Source organism: Erpetoichthys calabaricus, chromosome 1, assembly GCF_900747795.2.
Source record: "Erpetoichthys calabaricus chromosome 1, fErpCal1.3, whole genome shotgun sequence".
Taxonomy (NCBI): Eukaryota; Metazoa; Chordata; class Cladistia; order Polypteriformes; family Polypteridae; genus Erpetoichthys; species Erpetoichthys calabaricus.
The window spans coordinates 187,580,010-187,598,756 of NC_041394.2; the positions used below are offsets into that span (position 1 = coordinate 187,580,010).

Sequence of the window (18,747 nt, forward strand, 5' to 3'; positions counted from 1 at the left end):
CCCTTAGTGACAAGCAAAAAAAAAAATTTATTTTAGCAGCAAGGAGTGGAAATAAAATTAGTCTTACAAAAAGATGTAGTGAATAAGCTCAGACACTAAAAAAGAACAATATTTTTATACATCACTCCCTATATTTCAGCAAAGTCAGTAATTAGTAGATGGTCAATGGGGAATCTCTCACACTGTCAGGTCATTCCAGAGTTTGGGAGCTCTGTAACTAAACTTTACGGGCAGCCCAGGCAGACTTAAGAATATAAATTATATTGTCATACTTACTAATTCTAGTAGAATAATGTTTGTGGCATTTCAAGCAGATTTCAAACAAAATTAAAACAAAAATGGAGGATTTCCAGAGACTGAAGATACTGTAGGCTAAGTATTAGTAAATTTCCAGGAAGTGATCAAGTTTTTTATAGCAACTAGGAATACCCTGTGCTGCTAAAGAAGACAAATGTGTTGTGATTTGAGTTTTTGAATATGCTGAATCTATTTTTGTACTTTTGTTTTTAATTTGATTTGTATTTTAAACTGTAGTTATCTTGTTTACATATCATACTGAGATTTTATATTAATTTGTTTTTTTGTGGGTGCCACAATTTTGTGAATTTTCTATCAGCAATGGTCTTTCCGTTGTTGGCATCCTAATGCTACCACGGGGTGGCTGAAAGCTGCAACATGTGATGTCATTAACATGTAGCTGTTTAAGATGGTGCAGTTTTCATGTTAGGGAACAAGGAGCAGATGTCCTCAAGGTCCGCATGTTAAACTACATCCAAGGCTAAATGACACTGACAGTCAACAAGTAATGTAGGTAATGAAAGGGAACGTTTAAAAGAACTTTAAAACTGATCTGTCACATGGGACTATTGTAGTATATCTGAATGCAATGACATCTCAAAATATAACTTTAATTAATCAAATAGAAATTATATGGATTTATGGTTAAGCATTCCATATAGAAAACATTCCAAACATGTCTTATCCAAAGGTATACAACTCTTGATTGTTTCTTAACTTAAAATCAACATATAGGCTAAAGTTATTTGTCATATGGTATGGCAGTTGATAAAAACCTAATGGAAAGTTTGTTTTTTAATGTCACATTTTATTTTGCCTTAATTTTGCATACTGCTTAACTGCTCCAGGGTCTGACCCTAAATACTAACTCAATTGTTGTGTGGGTGAAGTCTGCATGCTCTCTCTATGTCCATGTGGGTTTTCTCTGGTAATTCTGATTTGTTCCCACATCCAAAAGAAAAGGGTCTTAACTTGTTGCTAAGCAACTGTAAAGTGGCACACTGTGAATGATTATAAGTGATGATACTGCTGCCAGAGGCTCTGGCTCCCAGCAAGCGTGTAGTGAAACAAGTGGAAAAAGAGTAGATGGATAGATGGAAAACTGTTCATAACTGATGAGCTTTAAATAGTATAGGTTAATGCTATAATTTGCTTTATTGTTACAAGTTTCTGTTTTAACAAGTAATATTTTGAATATGTTACTAATCTTAAGTCATTTGAAATCAACTATGGATGTTGTAGTTAATTTATCTTTATATAAGTGATGACACAGAAAATGTATAATTTTACTGTATTGTTTTTCATCTGCTTAGATTTACATAAATTCAGGATATGCTATGCCATTACATGGCTAAAATGTTTGTCAGTTCATTTTATACTACAATGTTGCTTCTATTTTTAAAAAGCAATAGTAAGGAATGACTTTTACTATTAAAAATCTAGACAAGTCAATCAATGCAATGTGTCAGGAAATTACTAATCTTTATAAGGTATTGCTTTCTCTTTTTTATACTGTATATATTGTGCACATTTCATGAAATTCTCTCTAATAAAAATATATTTTCCTTGAGGGTTTTAAAATCAAGGCATAATTGCCATTTATCCATGAATCTATAAAGCTTATGCATAGAAGTCCTAAAATCAAAAACTGTCACAAACTTAAATTATTTTACAAGGTACAATAGGTAAACAATACAGCACGATTAATATATCAAGCTGTAATACATGGCCAGAATATAACTAAAGTACAGAAATGTCAGTGCACACAATACAGATAACCTCTACTCTTTTGTCTATAATGAACAAAAATGCTATGGCTAGCATTACCTAAAGCGCAAACAAAGCAATATGTGGTCTGTTGAGCACTCAAAAGACTGATTCAATCAATAATATGACTGTGAACAGAATACTGTTCTAAATGCATTTTATTCCTTGGAGAGTTTTCTTTATAAATCTTTTAGAATACTTCCTTTGTAATTTTTGTTGGAATTGCTGAAGAGTGGGCATTGTTACGACAAACAAACTGTTTATATCTTATTGAACATCAAAGTCTTTGCAATAATTACATGTTAGAATAGTCACGTGAACTGTCCAAAGTTCATTAAAAAAACCTTTTTCTGGCACAGGTATTATGTGGCACATTTGACCCTTGAAATTTTTCTTGTAAATAAGAAGCACTCATTAACACAAATGACTAAGATCGTCAAAAAAAATGTGATTTTAAAAATATAGCCAGTACAAAATCATGACCTGTGCATTCATGCAGTATTTCATGATGTAATAATACTTTTGGAGAAGACTATTCTTTAGTAAAAAGCTGATTTTTTGAAATTTTTGTGCTTGAATCCTTCTTAACTTTAAAATAGCTATACATGGTGCTTTAACAAAAGTTTCATATAGTACGAAAAACCACTGTTTCATGTCAGAATATATTTTTCTGGATGGTAGTCAAGCTCATAATGCAAAATGTACTTGATAATTAATTGGTCATTATGTTCCTACTCTATACCAAAATTGGGTTACTATTCCAATGCAATTCTAATACCGTATATTTTAAAAAATTGTATTTGATGAAAAAATATAAAATAATGGCGGTTTTTGTTTAACTAGTACTAATGTTGTTCTTGGTGTTACTCCAGACATTCTATATAATACTGTGGTAGTTTAATACTGGTTTTGAAAGGTTAGCAGGTATCATTATTAGCAAACTAATAAGCAAACTTCTGCAATTTGAACAAACCCATTCATGATGCTTTTTAGGACAGATTTTTCCATGTCACTTCTCTGCTCTTGGATCTACAGTTGTAGTAAGAATATATTTTAAATACTTCTCAATCACCCTAAAATTATGATTCTGTGCAGGATCCTTTTCTGACTTACTGCTGTTTTATACTAAAACTTTTAAGCATGCAACACAACAAGTTAGAGCTGATTATCTTTTTTGTTTAAGACAATGAAAAATAACTGCTGTATTTCAGATTTCCTTTTGTCTTTATAGCAGTTTTACAATATCCATTTTAAACATTATTTTCACTGTCACCATTTCTAATTTAGCCTAAGTCTTTGTTTACAGGCTGATTTGACACTCAGCTGGTGGCCCATTTGGCAAAGTATCAATTCAGGTTATGCATACCATATCTGTCATCCACCAACTGCCATATTTAGTGTATGTTCAGCTGTTTAAATTGTAAAAAATGTAATTACTGAAAGTGCCTCAAATATATTTATAATATATGTAATGTCACATATAGGGGCATTACATCTTGTGAACTCTACATGCAAAAAGAAGCATAACTGGGAAAAGAAAAGTTGAGTGACTGCATTTAATTTGTTTGTGTTTAAACAAGTGATTCTGTCTGAATTTCTTATGTGCATTATAGGTTGAAAGAGGAAGTGTGAAATATGCTTTATTCTGCTATCTCTTTCATTACATCATTTTGTGTGTGAAGGAAATCCTATTTTTTTGTGAAGGGGTGTATTTGCAAGTATAATCATTTTTTTGAAAGAGGAGTTTTCACGCGTCTTTTAAGAAACAGCGCATGAATGATGAGTACTTCATGCTTAAAAAATGCACCTTGAGCACGTATAATAAAAATATAATAGTAATAATAATAAATACAAATAATAATAAATATTGGACAGTACAAACATAGATACTGTAACATATACAGTATACTTATAGTCAAAATATTCAAATCTGCCTTTATGGCTATTTTACTGTCCTATGTCACTGGCACAATTTCTGCTTACTTATCCTGTGCAAATCACAGCATCATGACCTCCTTTCCCCTCATAACAGTGAAAATCCCTCTTTATTGCTCAACTGACACACTCATTCTCGTGGTCATTTGCATATCATTATGGTATCCAATGTAGTGGGGATTTATACCATGCTACATGCTGGGCCCAGATTGACGGTAAGAGGGTTGAAATACACAGATGTCAAAATAGAAGTTTTTCTTACTTACAGATGCTTCCACATAAATATAAAAAGGGTGCAAAAACTAAATCAATAGAGTGTCCGTAATTCACATTTAGTCAACTATGACAGTCACACAAATAAAAGCAAAAAATAGCAAATTGGCACATAATGAATATTGTATATGCAAAAACAAAAGAATAAATAAATAAACTTTCTCTTAGCAACAAAGTCAGATAAGGGGGGGAAATACAACCGTACAAGAAAAATTATTAAATTCTATATCAAAAAAAAATAAAAATTCTCCTTCCCTTTGCTCTTTGCAAAGCAAAACTTATTCAGGGCAAAAGACTAAATCAAAGGACAGTTTACAATTAAAAAAAACTGGAAGTGAGGGTAGGAACTTTGAATGTTGGTAATATGACTAGTAATGGGAGAGAGTTAGCTAATATGATATATTGTGCATGCAAGAGACCAGATGGAAGGGGAGCAAGGTCAGGTGTATCAAAGGCAGGTTCAGAATGTTCTACCTTGATGTGGAAGGAAATGGAATATAGGTTATCCTGAAGGATCAGTATGTCAGGAGTGTGTTAGAGGTGAAAAGAGTGTCCGACAGAGTGTTGATTATGAATCTGGAATTTGAAGATGTGATTATGAATGTTGGTAGTGCATATGCCCCACAATCTGGGTTTGCGATCCATGAGAAAGATTTCTGGAGCCAGTTGGATGAAGTGATGGAGAGTGTACTCAAGGGAGAAAGAGTGGTGATTGGAGTGGATTTCAATAGACATTTTGGTGAAGGGAACAGAGGAGACGAGAAGGTGATGAGTAGGTTTGGCATCAAGGAGAGAGGTGTAGAATGTCAGATGGTAGTGGATTTTGCGAAAGTATGGATATGACTGTGGTGAATACATATTTTAAGAGGGAGGTACACAGGATGACATACAAGAGTGGGTGAAGATGTACACAGGTAGATTATATCCTATGCAGGAGGGCCAATCTTTAGCAGATTGGAGACTGCAAAGTGTTGGCAGGGGAAGGAGTAGGATGGTGGTCTATAAGATGATGTTAGAGGACAAGAAGAGGAGGAGAGTGAAGGTGGATCCAAAAATCAAATGGTGTAAGCTAAAAAAGTAAGACTGTAAGTTGAAGTTCAGGGAGTAGGTAAGACAGGCACTACGTGACAGTGAAGAGTTACTAGATAGCTGGGCAACTATAGCAGAAATGGTGAGGGAGACAACTGGAAGGATGCATAGTGTGACATTTAAACAGAGGAAGGAGGACAAAGAAACCTGGTGGCGGAATGCAGGAGTACAGGAGAGTATACAGGAGAAGTGGAATAGTCATAGACATGAAAAAAGTAAACAGGAGTACAGGGAGATAAGGCGTAAGGTGAAGAGAAAAGTTGTGAAGGCTAAAGATAAGGCGTATGATGAGTTGGGTGAGAGGCTGGACACTAAGGAGGAAAAAATGAACCTGTACCGATTGTCTAGACAGAGGGACTGAGCTGGGAAAGATGTGTGGCAGGTTAGGGAAATAAAGGTTAATGAAGGAAACATACTCACAAGTGAGAAGAGTGCGTTGAGCAAATGGAAAGAGTACTTTGAGAGGTTGATGAATGAAGAGAATGAGAAAGAGAGAGGGTTGGATGGTGTGGAGACAGTGAACCAGGAAGTCCAACAGATTAGCAAAGAGGAAGTGAGGACAGCTATGAAGAGAATGAGGAATGGAAAGGCTATTGGTCCAGATGATATATATGTGGAAGCTTGGAGATGTTTAGGAGAGATGGCAGTGGAGTTTTTAAGCAGATTGTTTAATGCAATCTTGGAAAGAGAGAGGATGCCTGAGGAGTGGAGATGTGTACTGGTACTGATTTTTAAGAACAAGGGTAATGTGCAGAGCTGTAGTTACTACAGATGGATAAAATTGACCAGCCTCAGCATGAAGTTATAGGAAAGAGCAGTGGAAGCTATGCTGAGAAAGGAGGTGATGATTAGTGAACAGCAGTATGGTTTCATGCTGGGAAAAAGCACTACAGATGTGATGTTTGCTATGAGGGTGTTGATGTAAAAGTATAGAGGAGGCCAAAAGGAGTTGCATTATGTCTTTGTGGACTTGGAGAAAGCATATGACAGGGTGCCAAGAGAGTTGTATGAGGAAGTTAGGAGTGGTAGAGATGTATGTAAAAGTGGTACAGGATATGTATGAGGGAAGTGAGACAGTGGTGAGGTCTGCGTTTAAGGTAAAGGAGGGATTACATCAGGGATTGACTCTGAGCCCTGTCTTATTTGCAGTGGTGATGGACAGGTTGGCAGACAAGATTTGATAGTAGTATCCGTGGACTATGATGTTTGCAGATAACATTGTGATCTGTAACAAGGGTAGGGAGCATTTTGCAGAGACCCTGGAGGGGTGGAGATGCACTCTAGAGAAGAGATGAATGACGGTCAGTAGGAAAAAATCAGAATACTTGTGTGTGAATGAGAGGGAGGGTTTCTTTTTCAAAACATTCCCACATTCATTAACAAAAAAAAGCTTGATTCTGTTGTAAATTTTTGTGTATGTATTAAAGGCAAAAGGCAAAATAGCTTTGTACCAAAAGATCGACATTACAAAGATCGAAGGTGGCACCTGGCTTCAGGCTTTACTGTTAAATTGTGAATATTCATGATTTGAGAGTAGAAATTAAGTAGTAAGTAGAAATTGCTAAAACTGCTATTTTATGTGTCCCCTTAATTACTGACAGTTAATAATCAGATTGTGACTTATCTGCTCAAAATGTTGAACCAATTTAGGAAACACTTTAAGTCAGAGATACTTGCATTCCTGTGCTCATTCAATTACATTGTATTTAACTAATGGAAGTCATTAAATATATTATACAGATAATGTCTTTGCAAATTTTAATCAATATAGCGAGTATGGAACACCCTCAATACACTACTTTTTGTTTTTACAAGTGATGAACTTTGTGTAAAAGTATTTCCCTAACTTTCCTATTTCTTCATCACCCTTCATGCTCTAAAATACTTTCACAATTTACATCATAGTCCTGACAACTAGATGATCTTAAACAATACTGGGAGGGAGTACATGTAATCAATATCTCGGATAAGAAGTGGAATTTGATTATTTTTAATATTTACTCTTTATCAGCCTATGTAATACATTCTTAAAATTGTACATCAGAGAAAAAAATACCTATGTTAGGGGTTGGACCATTATGGTGAATGATGCCATATAGCTCTGTCCTCACAAGGGCATATGTTTTTTGTAATATCCTGAAGTCTTTTTTGGGAAAGATATTTGCTTGTCTGTCAGATAATATTGGATTTACTATAATCCCAAATATTCTTACAAGTGTTTGAATTTATGAGATTACATTATCTAGTGATAAATTTACAATGATTTCCTACACTACATTGTTAACAGGTCAACTAATCTGGCTCAATTGGAAAAATCCTAATGCACCCATCATAACTCAATGGAAAAGGTATATCTTATATTACCTGAACAAATTGAATTGTCGTAGTGTAGAGCTTCTTTGGTATCTGGAAGGAGTTTATTCATGCTTTTCTGTACTAATTTGCTCACTGTATTGAGTAAAATTGGGCGAATTTAAAAAGAGAATTTAAAGAGAGAAGTCAATGAATATAACAATAAACTTGAAAATGAATTTTGTACTCAGCACCACATCTTGGGGGATTATCAACAGAGGCTCAAATGAATGTGAAAGATAAGAAGCTGTTGATACTGCATATGTATTCATCCAGTCCTCAAATAAAAGGGAACAGAAAATGTAGTGAGGCTGTGTAATGTGGAAGTCCAAAACAAATGAAATGTGTTATTAGAAAAAAGAAAGGACTATGGAAAACACAAAAAAATGAACTAGTGGAAGACATGGATGAAACATTAAGCTAAAAGCTTGAAGTACTGTGTGTCGTAACAGCGTTGGTCTCATGTTAAAGAGATGAGGAATTATTTTTTAACATGTAAAAGCTGTCTGACATCTGTCTGTGCCTGTAGTGTGGGGGAGTATGGTGTGAAGAAATTGGTGCAGAACTCCGTAGCACAGGACAGAACCATCTGAGGAAGAAATATTATTGACTGTAATGATTATAAGTAGTTAAATACCGAGGACTGCATTATGTATTAATCATTCTAAAAAAAAGCTATATGATTTGTTCTTCATTTATGTAGAAAAAGAATTAAGCTTGTGCACAGAATAAGAGACTAACTTGCATTATTTTATGAGAAACTGCTGACCTCTTGATACTAACAGAACACCTTGTGATATTATAAATCAGATGTGACCATTTCTGAATTCTTGCTTAAAACTAATTTGAGCATATTTCTTAAAATTGTGAGTGCCCTGATAACCTCTTTATCTGAAAGAAGCAATGTGTACATTCCAATTCAGGGAGTCGCAAGCTATGGCAATTTATGGTTAACCTCAAAATGAACTGCTCTATATATTTTTTTTGTTTAATAAAAAAACTAGGTATAAAGAGGGAAGCCCCCTGCTAACAGGCTGCAGGCTGTCTGATCTGACCAGTCAGTGGCACTGAGCTGACAGGGGCTGCAGCCTCTCTGACTCACCAAGAATAAAGAAATTGCTTTTTACTTTACATTGGTGTCCATCTCCCGTTGTTCTGACTTTTCAGCGACCACACATCCCAATAGCAGTATTTGGTAATGTTATGAAGTTGATCGATTCAAAGCAAAAAACCTGGTAAAAATGTTGGTATCAACGTACTGACTTATTAACCCAGTGGGTTTGAATAAATGTGTACCAACAAATAAAATCAAATTACTTTTACTCAAAAAGCGGCATCTTCCATTGGTGTCTTTCCTTCACATTCTAAAAACAGCATGTCCATGAGTTGAAGAAAAAAATGCTATTTATTCTGTTCAATCATGACCTGTTTTTTTATTTTTGTCTGTGTTTTTCTTACTTCAAAAAATGGTTAACCCTGGTTTGTGATTCATATTGCGAGTGGTGTGCACCATATTTCACAGGGAGTGTTTATGATTGTGACCAGCAGGACATAAGAGAACCTAGGTCTCACTGTGGAGGATGCTGTCATCTTGTCCATGAGTGGAAGCTGGTAAGAACTTTGTTAGTGTGTAGAAATATCTGACTCACATGAGCGATAAAGAGGATCAGCCTTCCTGTATAATGCAGGTTACCGTCAGCACCTGTCAGCGCATTTCTTACCCTATCTAGTATATCGTCTAATCGCACATCAGAACAGGTGGTTTTATGCACCTCTCATGAACGTAAGCACTCTTGGCCACTCCCGGCCAAGATTATTGTAAGGGTCTTCAGTTGGTGAAGTTGTGTTTGTGTTAGAACTGCAGTGCGATTGTTCTGTTATGTTTGACATGTCAGTGGTGTAGTACTGTATGTACTTGTTTCTTTTCCAGTAAGTGCTGCCTGGGGTTATGTATATTGTATTGAAGGTTTAAATTATGGCCGCAGTGGGTTGCATGTACAATTCAGGGATTGCATTCGTGTCAGACCAGCAATGTGATCGGTTGGCCGTGCTTGTCATGTCAGTTATGTGTCAACTAGCACAAAGAGGTGCCCATCTGTATATAGGTTAGTATGTCAGTATGTACAGTATATTAGAAGTTCTGTAAATTACAAGATGAGAGTGTGGATCATCATCACAGTAAGGTTGGGTTCTTCCAGGACAGGTTGTTTGGGGCTTATAACGCTATGACTATAATAGCCCTAACCTAAAATGCAGGAATACCTGGGCCACTAGATGGAGTCCTTCATTAAAGGTCCTACGACTTTTATTTGTCTTTTCAGATGCCAGACACAATTTCCAGTGTGCACCTGGTGTGAAGTCTAGGGGGAACCCCAAGTCCCAAACACAGACAAAAGGGGATGTTTATTACAAAATACCTCATATAAGCAATTAAACAGTGTCCCTGTTCCTTCTCACTCCCCCTCTCTTCACCGAACTGCTACTCTTCCAGTTGAGTATTGCCTGTTTCCACTCCCAGCTACTACTCTCCTAGACAAGGCAGTAGGGTCCCTTTTATTGAGGACCCGGGAGTACTTCCAGTGCCAGGGCTTCTGTCATTGGAAGCACTTACAGGTCATATGGTCCCAAATAGTAGGAAGTGTCACCGGGCTACAATTCCTGGCATTCCCTGCTGGACTCTGAATTAGTATCAATATCCAGGGCTGTTGCCATCTAGCATCCTAGGGGAATAAACAGCATCTAGTGACAGTCATTCCCTGTCCTTCCCTTTTATCCCAGCCAGGAAAGGTGTTGTGAATACATTTGGTTGGGATGCTGGTCCATCCTCCTGGGGGTTTCCCGTCCGGGCAAGAAATGTTTTTCTCTCTTAACCAGGATGTCTGTCCATCCATCTTGGGCCTCCCATTTGGACAAGGAATCTTTTTCTCTCTCAGTTGGGATGCCTGTCCATCCACCTGGGGCCTCCCATCCAGACACAGAGTCTTCCTCTCTCCTGGTCAAGATGTCTGTCCATCCTGTATGGCACTTACACTGTAAATGGTAATGGGCCCTTTACAGTCAAAAGACCATTCAGTTTTAAATCAAGAAATGAGACCTGGCAAGGGCTCAACTGGAAGGGGGATGGAAAAACCAAGATATAGAAAAGGAAATAATTTATGAAGGGTGAGCTGTTAGTGAGAGGAGTATTGTGGGTAAGTAGACCAGCCCACCGTCATAATAGTTATAGGTCCTTAATTGCATAGTGAGTTTATGTGGTTCATTGGTTCTTTATTGTTTTACCCTTTAAGTTGTACTTTACTTTGTCCCTATTGTGTTTAACCTTTCCTTTAATAAATCCCACTGAGTATTTGCTGTTTTCATTGCCTAGATATTAATTAAGGTTTCGGGATCAATTCATGAATACACCCTACATTTCACAGCCCTATTTATAAAAGGCTGAATTCAGCAGCCTTTCATCTGACCTATTTGTTGCCACATTTGGAGTTCTTAGACACATTTTAAATACCTTTCACTGTCCCTTCAACATACTTCACACAAGGTAGCAGAGAAAACTCTACATACTATGATAAAGTATTCTTAATTGTTATTTTTTATATTGGCTCACACATTAAAACTTGGCATTCCATTTTAAAGGTTTATGTTTTCTTCTCCTCAGTATTTTTTTGCCGGACAGTAAAAGAAGTCTGACACACTGTCCCAATCACATTAGATTTAATTATTACCCATAATGTTGACATTCAAAACCAGAATTATTTTCTATTTTGGCCAAATCTAGGGCATTTAGGCATGGACTTTTGGTTTTTGATCTTCTCGCTCCCTTTCTTGTCCACGATAATTATTTAACGTCCTAAGCCTTAGATTAGATTAGATTCTTTAACTCCTGGTTATGACCCTGGCTTGTTTTCTCCAACCTTGTTCTGTGTCCTGATTCCAATTCCTTAAATCAAGTGCCATCCTATGCAGTTCAGTACACTGATGGATTAAGTCACAGGTGCCAGCAGAGATCCCAGATTAGAATTTGGTCTGTGATGGTAAGTGCCGACTCTGCCAGTTTGTGGAGAAGTATAGGGATAAATAAGAAAAAAAGTACAATTTACATAGAAAAGGAAAATGAAATCTAGTTTAAGAGAATGGAATCTACCAGAAACATGGAAATCCAGCACTTATTAAAGCAGGGGTGGGCAAAGTCATTCCTGGAGGGCCGCAGTGGCTGCGGGTTTTTGTTCCAACCCAGTTGCTTAATTAGAAAACAATCCTTGCCAATAATTACATTTCATGGCTGTACCTTAGTGCTTTACCTCTGCTATGTCAAGTCATTCTCATATCCTAGATTTTTTTTCCATTCTAAGGATATCATCCAAATACTTTGAAGAGTAAAACGGACGGGTAATTCTCAATCCTTCACTTTTTTCTCTTCTCTTTCCTTCCAAGTATTTAATTAAACCAAATAGTGCACGATAAATACACATAGGTGTAAAGGGTAACAAGCAAAATGGATAACTGCTGGTTTCTTTTGTCATTTGCATCTTATTGCTAATAAGGAGCAATTAAAAACCGAGAATGCAGCTGTTTAAGACTTAAATAAGCAATAAGGGTTCAAAATCTTAATGAGGGAGATAACTAAAATGAAGCTGAAGTATTTCTAGAGCAATAAGTGCTTCTCATTAAACAATTGGGTTGGAACAAAAACCTGCAGCCACTGCAGCCCTCCAGGAATGACTTTGCCCACTTCTGTATTAAAGGATCAAAACGAGTGTTGGAAAAGTGGAGAAGATGAAGAAACAAAACATCATGTGTGAGGTTAAAACTAAAAGAACATCTTAAGTCAGCTGTACAAAAGAACATTTAGTAACATTTAGTAGTTTTCTTGTAGAATTGTGGATTAGACATCAGTATTGCTCAGTTTACGAGTTTAGGCTCTCATTTTCATTTACATGTTTGATTCAGAGAGATTTAATAGTTTTACATTTTAGTTAAAAATATGATATTTTGCTTAGTAAGTGTTTCAGAAACAGCCTGTGTTGCAGCAAAAATATAAGCAACAATTTAGCAACCATGCATTTATATTTATTTGTTTAAGTTATGGTGAGACTAATAGTAAGATATATTGAACAATTTAAAATCACTGCTTAATTATAAAATACATCACAACCTGTCATTGCCAGTGAATGAACAATTTAAAACGACAATGGAACAGCTTCTACATACCAACCATAGACCAAATTTAATTAAAGTTGAGACAGAATCATATGTTTTCTTGAGAACAATATAGGTCAAATGTCAGGACTGTGCTGGGGCTCTGCCTCTAACTCTTCCTTTTGCCTGCCAATTGTCTCTGGCTCCTCCTAACCATGTCAGTTACTAATAGGTTACTTTAATCACACTTCAGTCACATAATGGGAAAAACATGTTAAATAAAGATGGGGGCGAGGTATGGTGGTAGTATTGTACCTGCATGTACCTTGTGTATTTCCAAAAGTAACCATTTTTTAGCTTGCCTAATTTTTTGTGTTTAAATATTCTAGATTCTTGTTACTTAGACTTTCTCTAGATTCTCATTTTCTCTTGTGTTTTATGGACACCTTTGTCTGACTATTTTGTGTAATTTATGTGAGACCACTTACCAGTTCTAACAAATATTCTTAGGGTCAATGATTTTCTATCAACATGACAAACATGACCAGCCATTGCACATGTGACATACAGTAACATATGACAGTTTGGTTGGTGATTGTGGGCTATGTGTGTGATAATCACCTTAAATGCCTGTCTATGGATGGATCCTGCAATCAACCTGAGGCTGATGCTGGACTACCCACTTGCTACTCATGAACCTTAAATTTAATTAAGCAGGTTCAAAAGAAGTATGGGTCATACACCAGGTGCTGTTTTTAAATACATGGATAATGAGAGACCAATCAAACAGTTCTTACTGCTAAAAGCAAAGTTAGTTATAAAAAAATATTCTGAATAAATTAAAAGCTGGAAATTAAACCCTGTTCATAATTTAGGTTTTTTTTATTCTGTTTTTGCTTATGTTCATGACATGTGGACACTGATGGAAAGAATGAGATTGAGGTTAAAAGATAAAATGAGACTTTAGTGCAAGGTTGCAGGGCTGTCTGTCTGTGCTATCCTGATAAACAGAATAGCATACTTAATGTATGACTTCACAGTAGAACATCAACCTCTCTGTATCAAGAGCAGCAACTTGTGGTGGTTCATGATTATATAGATGCTCTCTGGATATTTCCTGGAGTGGCCACAGGAAGCTTTTCCCAATGGTAGGAGACACAAGATTTTAATTTTTTAAGTGTTGTGTCCATTATTTTCTGTATGTGTGTGTTTTCTTTGCTTTTGTTCCTATCTACTTTTGTTTTATTGGTTTGCTTCTTTTGAATCTTTGAGTTTTAATGTTTCTACTTGCATGGTGTATTGGCACTCATTAGGAGCATACTAGTTAAGTGTCTGGTTGTCTGACCATGCATGACCTTGCATGTAAAGTAAGTCATTCAAGACTCAGCATAAGGGTGCTGTATAGTGGCTGTTGAGAACCACATTACATGTTGTCTTGTTATTTTCCTGTCACAACAAGTAACTCCTCATCAGCTTATCTTTTATTGCCATTGCAGACATTGTTTGTCATTATATAATCTCATTTTATCCTCAAACTCACTTAATTCATTTCATTGTTTCAGGTACTTAAGCCTATCCCAGTAGCAACACTGGGCACAATACAAAAAACATCCCTGGCCAAGTCATCTCTCTCTTTCTTTCTCTCTTGCTCACGCATGCATGCATGCATGCACACACACATAAACATACTGAGCTAATTTGGAATTGCATGTCTTTATGGATGTGGGAGAAAAACCCACTAAGACATGAATGTTCAGACTCCACCTGGACAATGTCCTGGCATGGGATTTGAACCCAGGATTCTGGGTCTGTGAAGTGGTAGTGATACACATTATTGTTCTGCGGTGTCCCTCCTTTAAAAGTATGATACTCATATACATTCATTATAGAAGTAATTTAATTTAAAACTTTGTCTTGACTGACAGTTTAATTCATTATAAACCAATTTGATATACCCGGTAGCTCATTTGACCTTGGAGTGTAACTGTTGCTTAAATTACTGTATACAATATTTTAGATGTTGATATTTTAAGGCAGAACCAGTACACTAAATAAGCGATAGAAATGCATTTCACAATGTCACTCCTTGAATGTCAACCTTGAATGCTTAATGTTAGCTCTGTAACAAAAATTGATCAGGATTTATGATGCAGCCATCCATCAGTCCTTCTAGTTTCTGGATCTGCTTTGAGACAGTGCATAGTGTTGCAGCAGCAGACACAACTATGAACATACACTCTTCAGTTCTCAATCAGTTTACATAACATAGTAAACATAAAATGTACTTTTTGTGGGAATATAAAATGTATGGAAATAAAATATAAGTAAAAATATTTAAGAGAATTGCCTACAAAATCAGAACTAGACAACTAAGTGTGAGCAGGAGAGAAACAACATTTCTGATTTTTTTTATTGTTTTCTTAATTGTAGTAGGAAAGAGTTGTGTTACTTCTTCTGTCCATACAATTTAATAACAAATACTGTTTACAACATAACATAATTTAAATAACATGCAAACTAGTTGAATAATGTGAATTTACCTTATATGTTTTGAAAAGTGAACGGTGACCAGGGTCAGAATAGTGGCAAGAGGGCAATGTTAACATGTCTTTGGTAAAAATGCTAGGGCATTAAGTAATAGATGGATCTCCAGGCATAACTCTTCAAGGATGGGTTAATAATGGACAGTGGGGGGATACTGTTTGTCTGGCTACAAGTCCCCCAAAACAGCAGGTGGCTGCAGTGAAACACATTGATATGCATGGACTCCTGCCATTTATTTTATGTTAGCCCCTGCAAGGTTACCTGAGGCCTTTTAGTTTTATCAGTCTAGGGCTGCCAGAGGCAGTGATAGGAGAATAACCAAAGGAGTTATATAAAGTGGTCCCAATCCTTGAAGTGGTTTGTGGGCTAAACCCAGAAAGTTCTTGCAGTCACTAGATAAATGACTTAGTGTCAGGTGTTAGGGGGACAAATGTCAAACTGGTGGAAGGAAAGATGGCCAATGCAATAAATGTGGAAGTTGGGAACGGGTTTTTAGTGACCAATTAGTGTGGTAAAGTGCGCCGGTCAGGCCACCTGCTAGCTAGATGCATAAAGTCTGTCTAAGCTGTAGTGTTTATTTTGTTGTTTATCTGGTACTTTATATACTCCTTATGTAGCATCTTTCCTGGTTTATTATTTTTTTAATTTTGACAATCCATGTTTCTACAACCTGCGGTGGGTTGGCATCCTGCCCGGGATTGGTTCCTGCCTTGTGCCCTGTGTTGGATGGGATTGGCTCCAGCAGACCCCCGTGACACTGTGTTCGGATTTAGCGGGTTGGAAAATGGATGGATGGATGTTTCTACAACTAGCAAAAATGTGTCTCTGCACAAAAAAAGTTCTTCTGTATTAAACTTAAGTTAATCATCTAAGCACTTACCATTTTAAAATAATATAATAATAGGAATGGAAACTACCTCATTGTATCATTTTAGTAAATGTTATTTTTATTTATATTATTTTGTATATTTTTATGTCAGTCTACAATACTTATTTTTCTTTTTATCATAATAATATAACCAAAAATAAATACATTCAAACCATAAAGTGTTTTTTGTCATTAGTGCATTTTTGCTTAACAGAGCCTTCATGTAACACCAAATAGCTAAATATGTATGAGGCAGTGAATAAGCTATTAAATGTTTTATGTTACATTTGAGGTTACATCTGTTTGCTACATTTCAGGTTGTTGAAACAATGACTTGATATTCACCAAATTCCATAAGAACATCCATAAAAGTGTTATCATTTAGGTTATTTGTGTGAGTGTGTGTGTGTGCATGTATAAAGTGCTGCTGCTCTGTCTAGGCTACTGCAAAACCACTCTTTCTTTATGAGATAGAGATATTCAGACATTTCTTCTTTTAATCAAAATTTCATTATCTGTTTTTGTTTTTTGCAGGTTGGAGGTGCTGCAGTAATGGCTGTTGGTATATGGACGCTAATTGATAAAAGTGATTATCTAAGCCTCTTAGCATCCAGCACGTTTGCTGTTTCTGCTTATATTCTCATCTTTGCTGGTGGTCTAGTTATGGTAACTGGCTTTCTGGGTTGCTGTGCTGTTATTCGAGAACAGAGGAGCTGTCTTTCTATGGTAAGCACTTTTACTCAATTGATAGTGCAGTGTGCACAAAGCTAATGCTGTGGTTAACTACATTTACTACATTTCTTGTACTTCATATTTTTCTTAATGGTGAATTTAATGCCTTCTCAAGTAGTATATTAATGTTTTTCATGTGTCAGGCCATAGAAACAAATACTGAAAGAAAAGGAATAAAATGAAGCATAAGCCGTCCTAGAGTAGTTAAAATATTAAGGTCTGTAGTTAAAGTTCAAATGTCAAAAATTACATCATATTCATAATAATAAAACAATACCTCACATGCTTATGTTTGAAATTTGTTATTTTTAACCTTTTTTGAGTTGCTCTTAGATATCAAAAATATCATCATATTCGTGATCAGCAACCTCAAGATAACATAAAATGACACTCCACATGCCTATATTACAGGTCCCCATTTTCTCAAAGTTTTTCGTAAAGCACTAGCTTTGACCTGTCGTATCCCATTAGGGCTGAACCTCTGGAGTTGGTTGATGTGTCATGCTTATCTTCAGATCCTTCAATTCATGTTTGCTGAAGACACTTATTGGTTTACTCTTTGTCATAAGGATGTAATTCCTTGCACAAATTGCCTAAAAATGAGGGTATTTGTGGCCTAGAAGGCCTAAAAGCTTAACAGGCTGCATAATTGGACATCAAGATGCATCGAAAAGTATATCATATGTCGGAGTTTTCTTATACTGTGACAAAAAAATCAAGTGATTTAAAAGCATCCATAAGTAATTCTTATGAACACAATAACTTGTGACAGCAAAATAAAAATCCAAGCTATTATTTGACTATCAAATGAATTGCATTAAAAATATATGCCTCAGTGTTTTTTTTTTTTTGCCTTACTGAGTTTTTTCACAATGAATGGTCCCATATTATACTGCAAAATCTAATATTTAGGTCAGTGGGACCTTGAGTGAACAAATAATGCAAATATGGTTAATATTTCATTTATGCATTTCAGTGATTTATGCAATTTCTAAGGCCTGAAGTGGAAAAAGTAATTACTTCCTTGGAATGAATATCATGTTATTCCACTTTAGGTGCAATATTTGCAATCAGTTTTCCTGTAGTTATTGTCCAGGCTCTCATAGTTATATGTCGATGTTCTGGCATCTACTCCATAAAAATTGCTTTAACTTAGCGATAGATTGTTTCCTTTGGGCCTTGCCACCACATCTTAATGGAGTATACAGTAGTTATGTACTTCTACAAGGCCAGACAAAAAATCTACATTTGTTTTCATTTAGAAATTCTGATGTGTACTTGCTATTGTAATTGGGATCACTGCCTTCCTGCATGACCCAGCTGCTTTTCACATGGCTAGATAGTCCCTTGTTGAATTCCAAATATGAATTCTAGTGATACATTATGTTACATAAAAGCTTTAATACATATCAGTTCAGTTTATTATTTTTCAATATATATTTTTTAAAATCTGACTTAATAGAATAACATATGAGGCAAACTGGATATAATAAAGTTGGTAAAATATCAAAATCCCCAGTTTTCTCCCACCTAATCTCACCTTTTTCTCTTCCTCATCAATAACCCTCCCTTATGATTTGTATAGAGTGTATGCAGGTAAAAATATGGAAAATAAAAGGATAGATTTTGTAATGGCAGCAGACAGCTCCAATTGAATTGAGTTGAAATAAATTGAATTGAATTGTAAGAACGTGTACCATTGTCACAGTTTACACCTAGATGCTAGGAGATTTTTGGAAGTAAGTAATATGAGC

General features: G+C 35.9%; 1 protein-coding gene across 4 annotated transcripts in view; it reads left to right on the forward strand.

The window, feature by feature from the left end:
• Positions 1-18,747, forward strand: part of tspan11 (tetraspanin 11) — a 343,309-nt gene that overhangs the window by 96,978 nt on the left and 227,584 nt on the right. For all 4 annotated transcript variants that reach the window (XM_051923121.1, XM_028810166.2, XM_051923125.1 and 1 more), the window contains exon 3: positions 16,796-16,987. In XM_051923121.1, the coding sequence (XP_051779081.1) occupies positions 16,796-16,987 (192 nt within the window). The remainder of the gene's footprint in view (positions 1-16,795; positions 16,988-18,747) is intronic.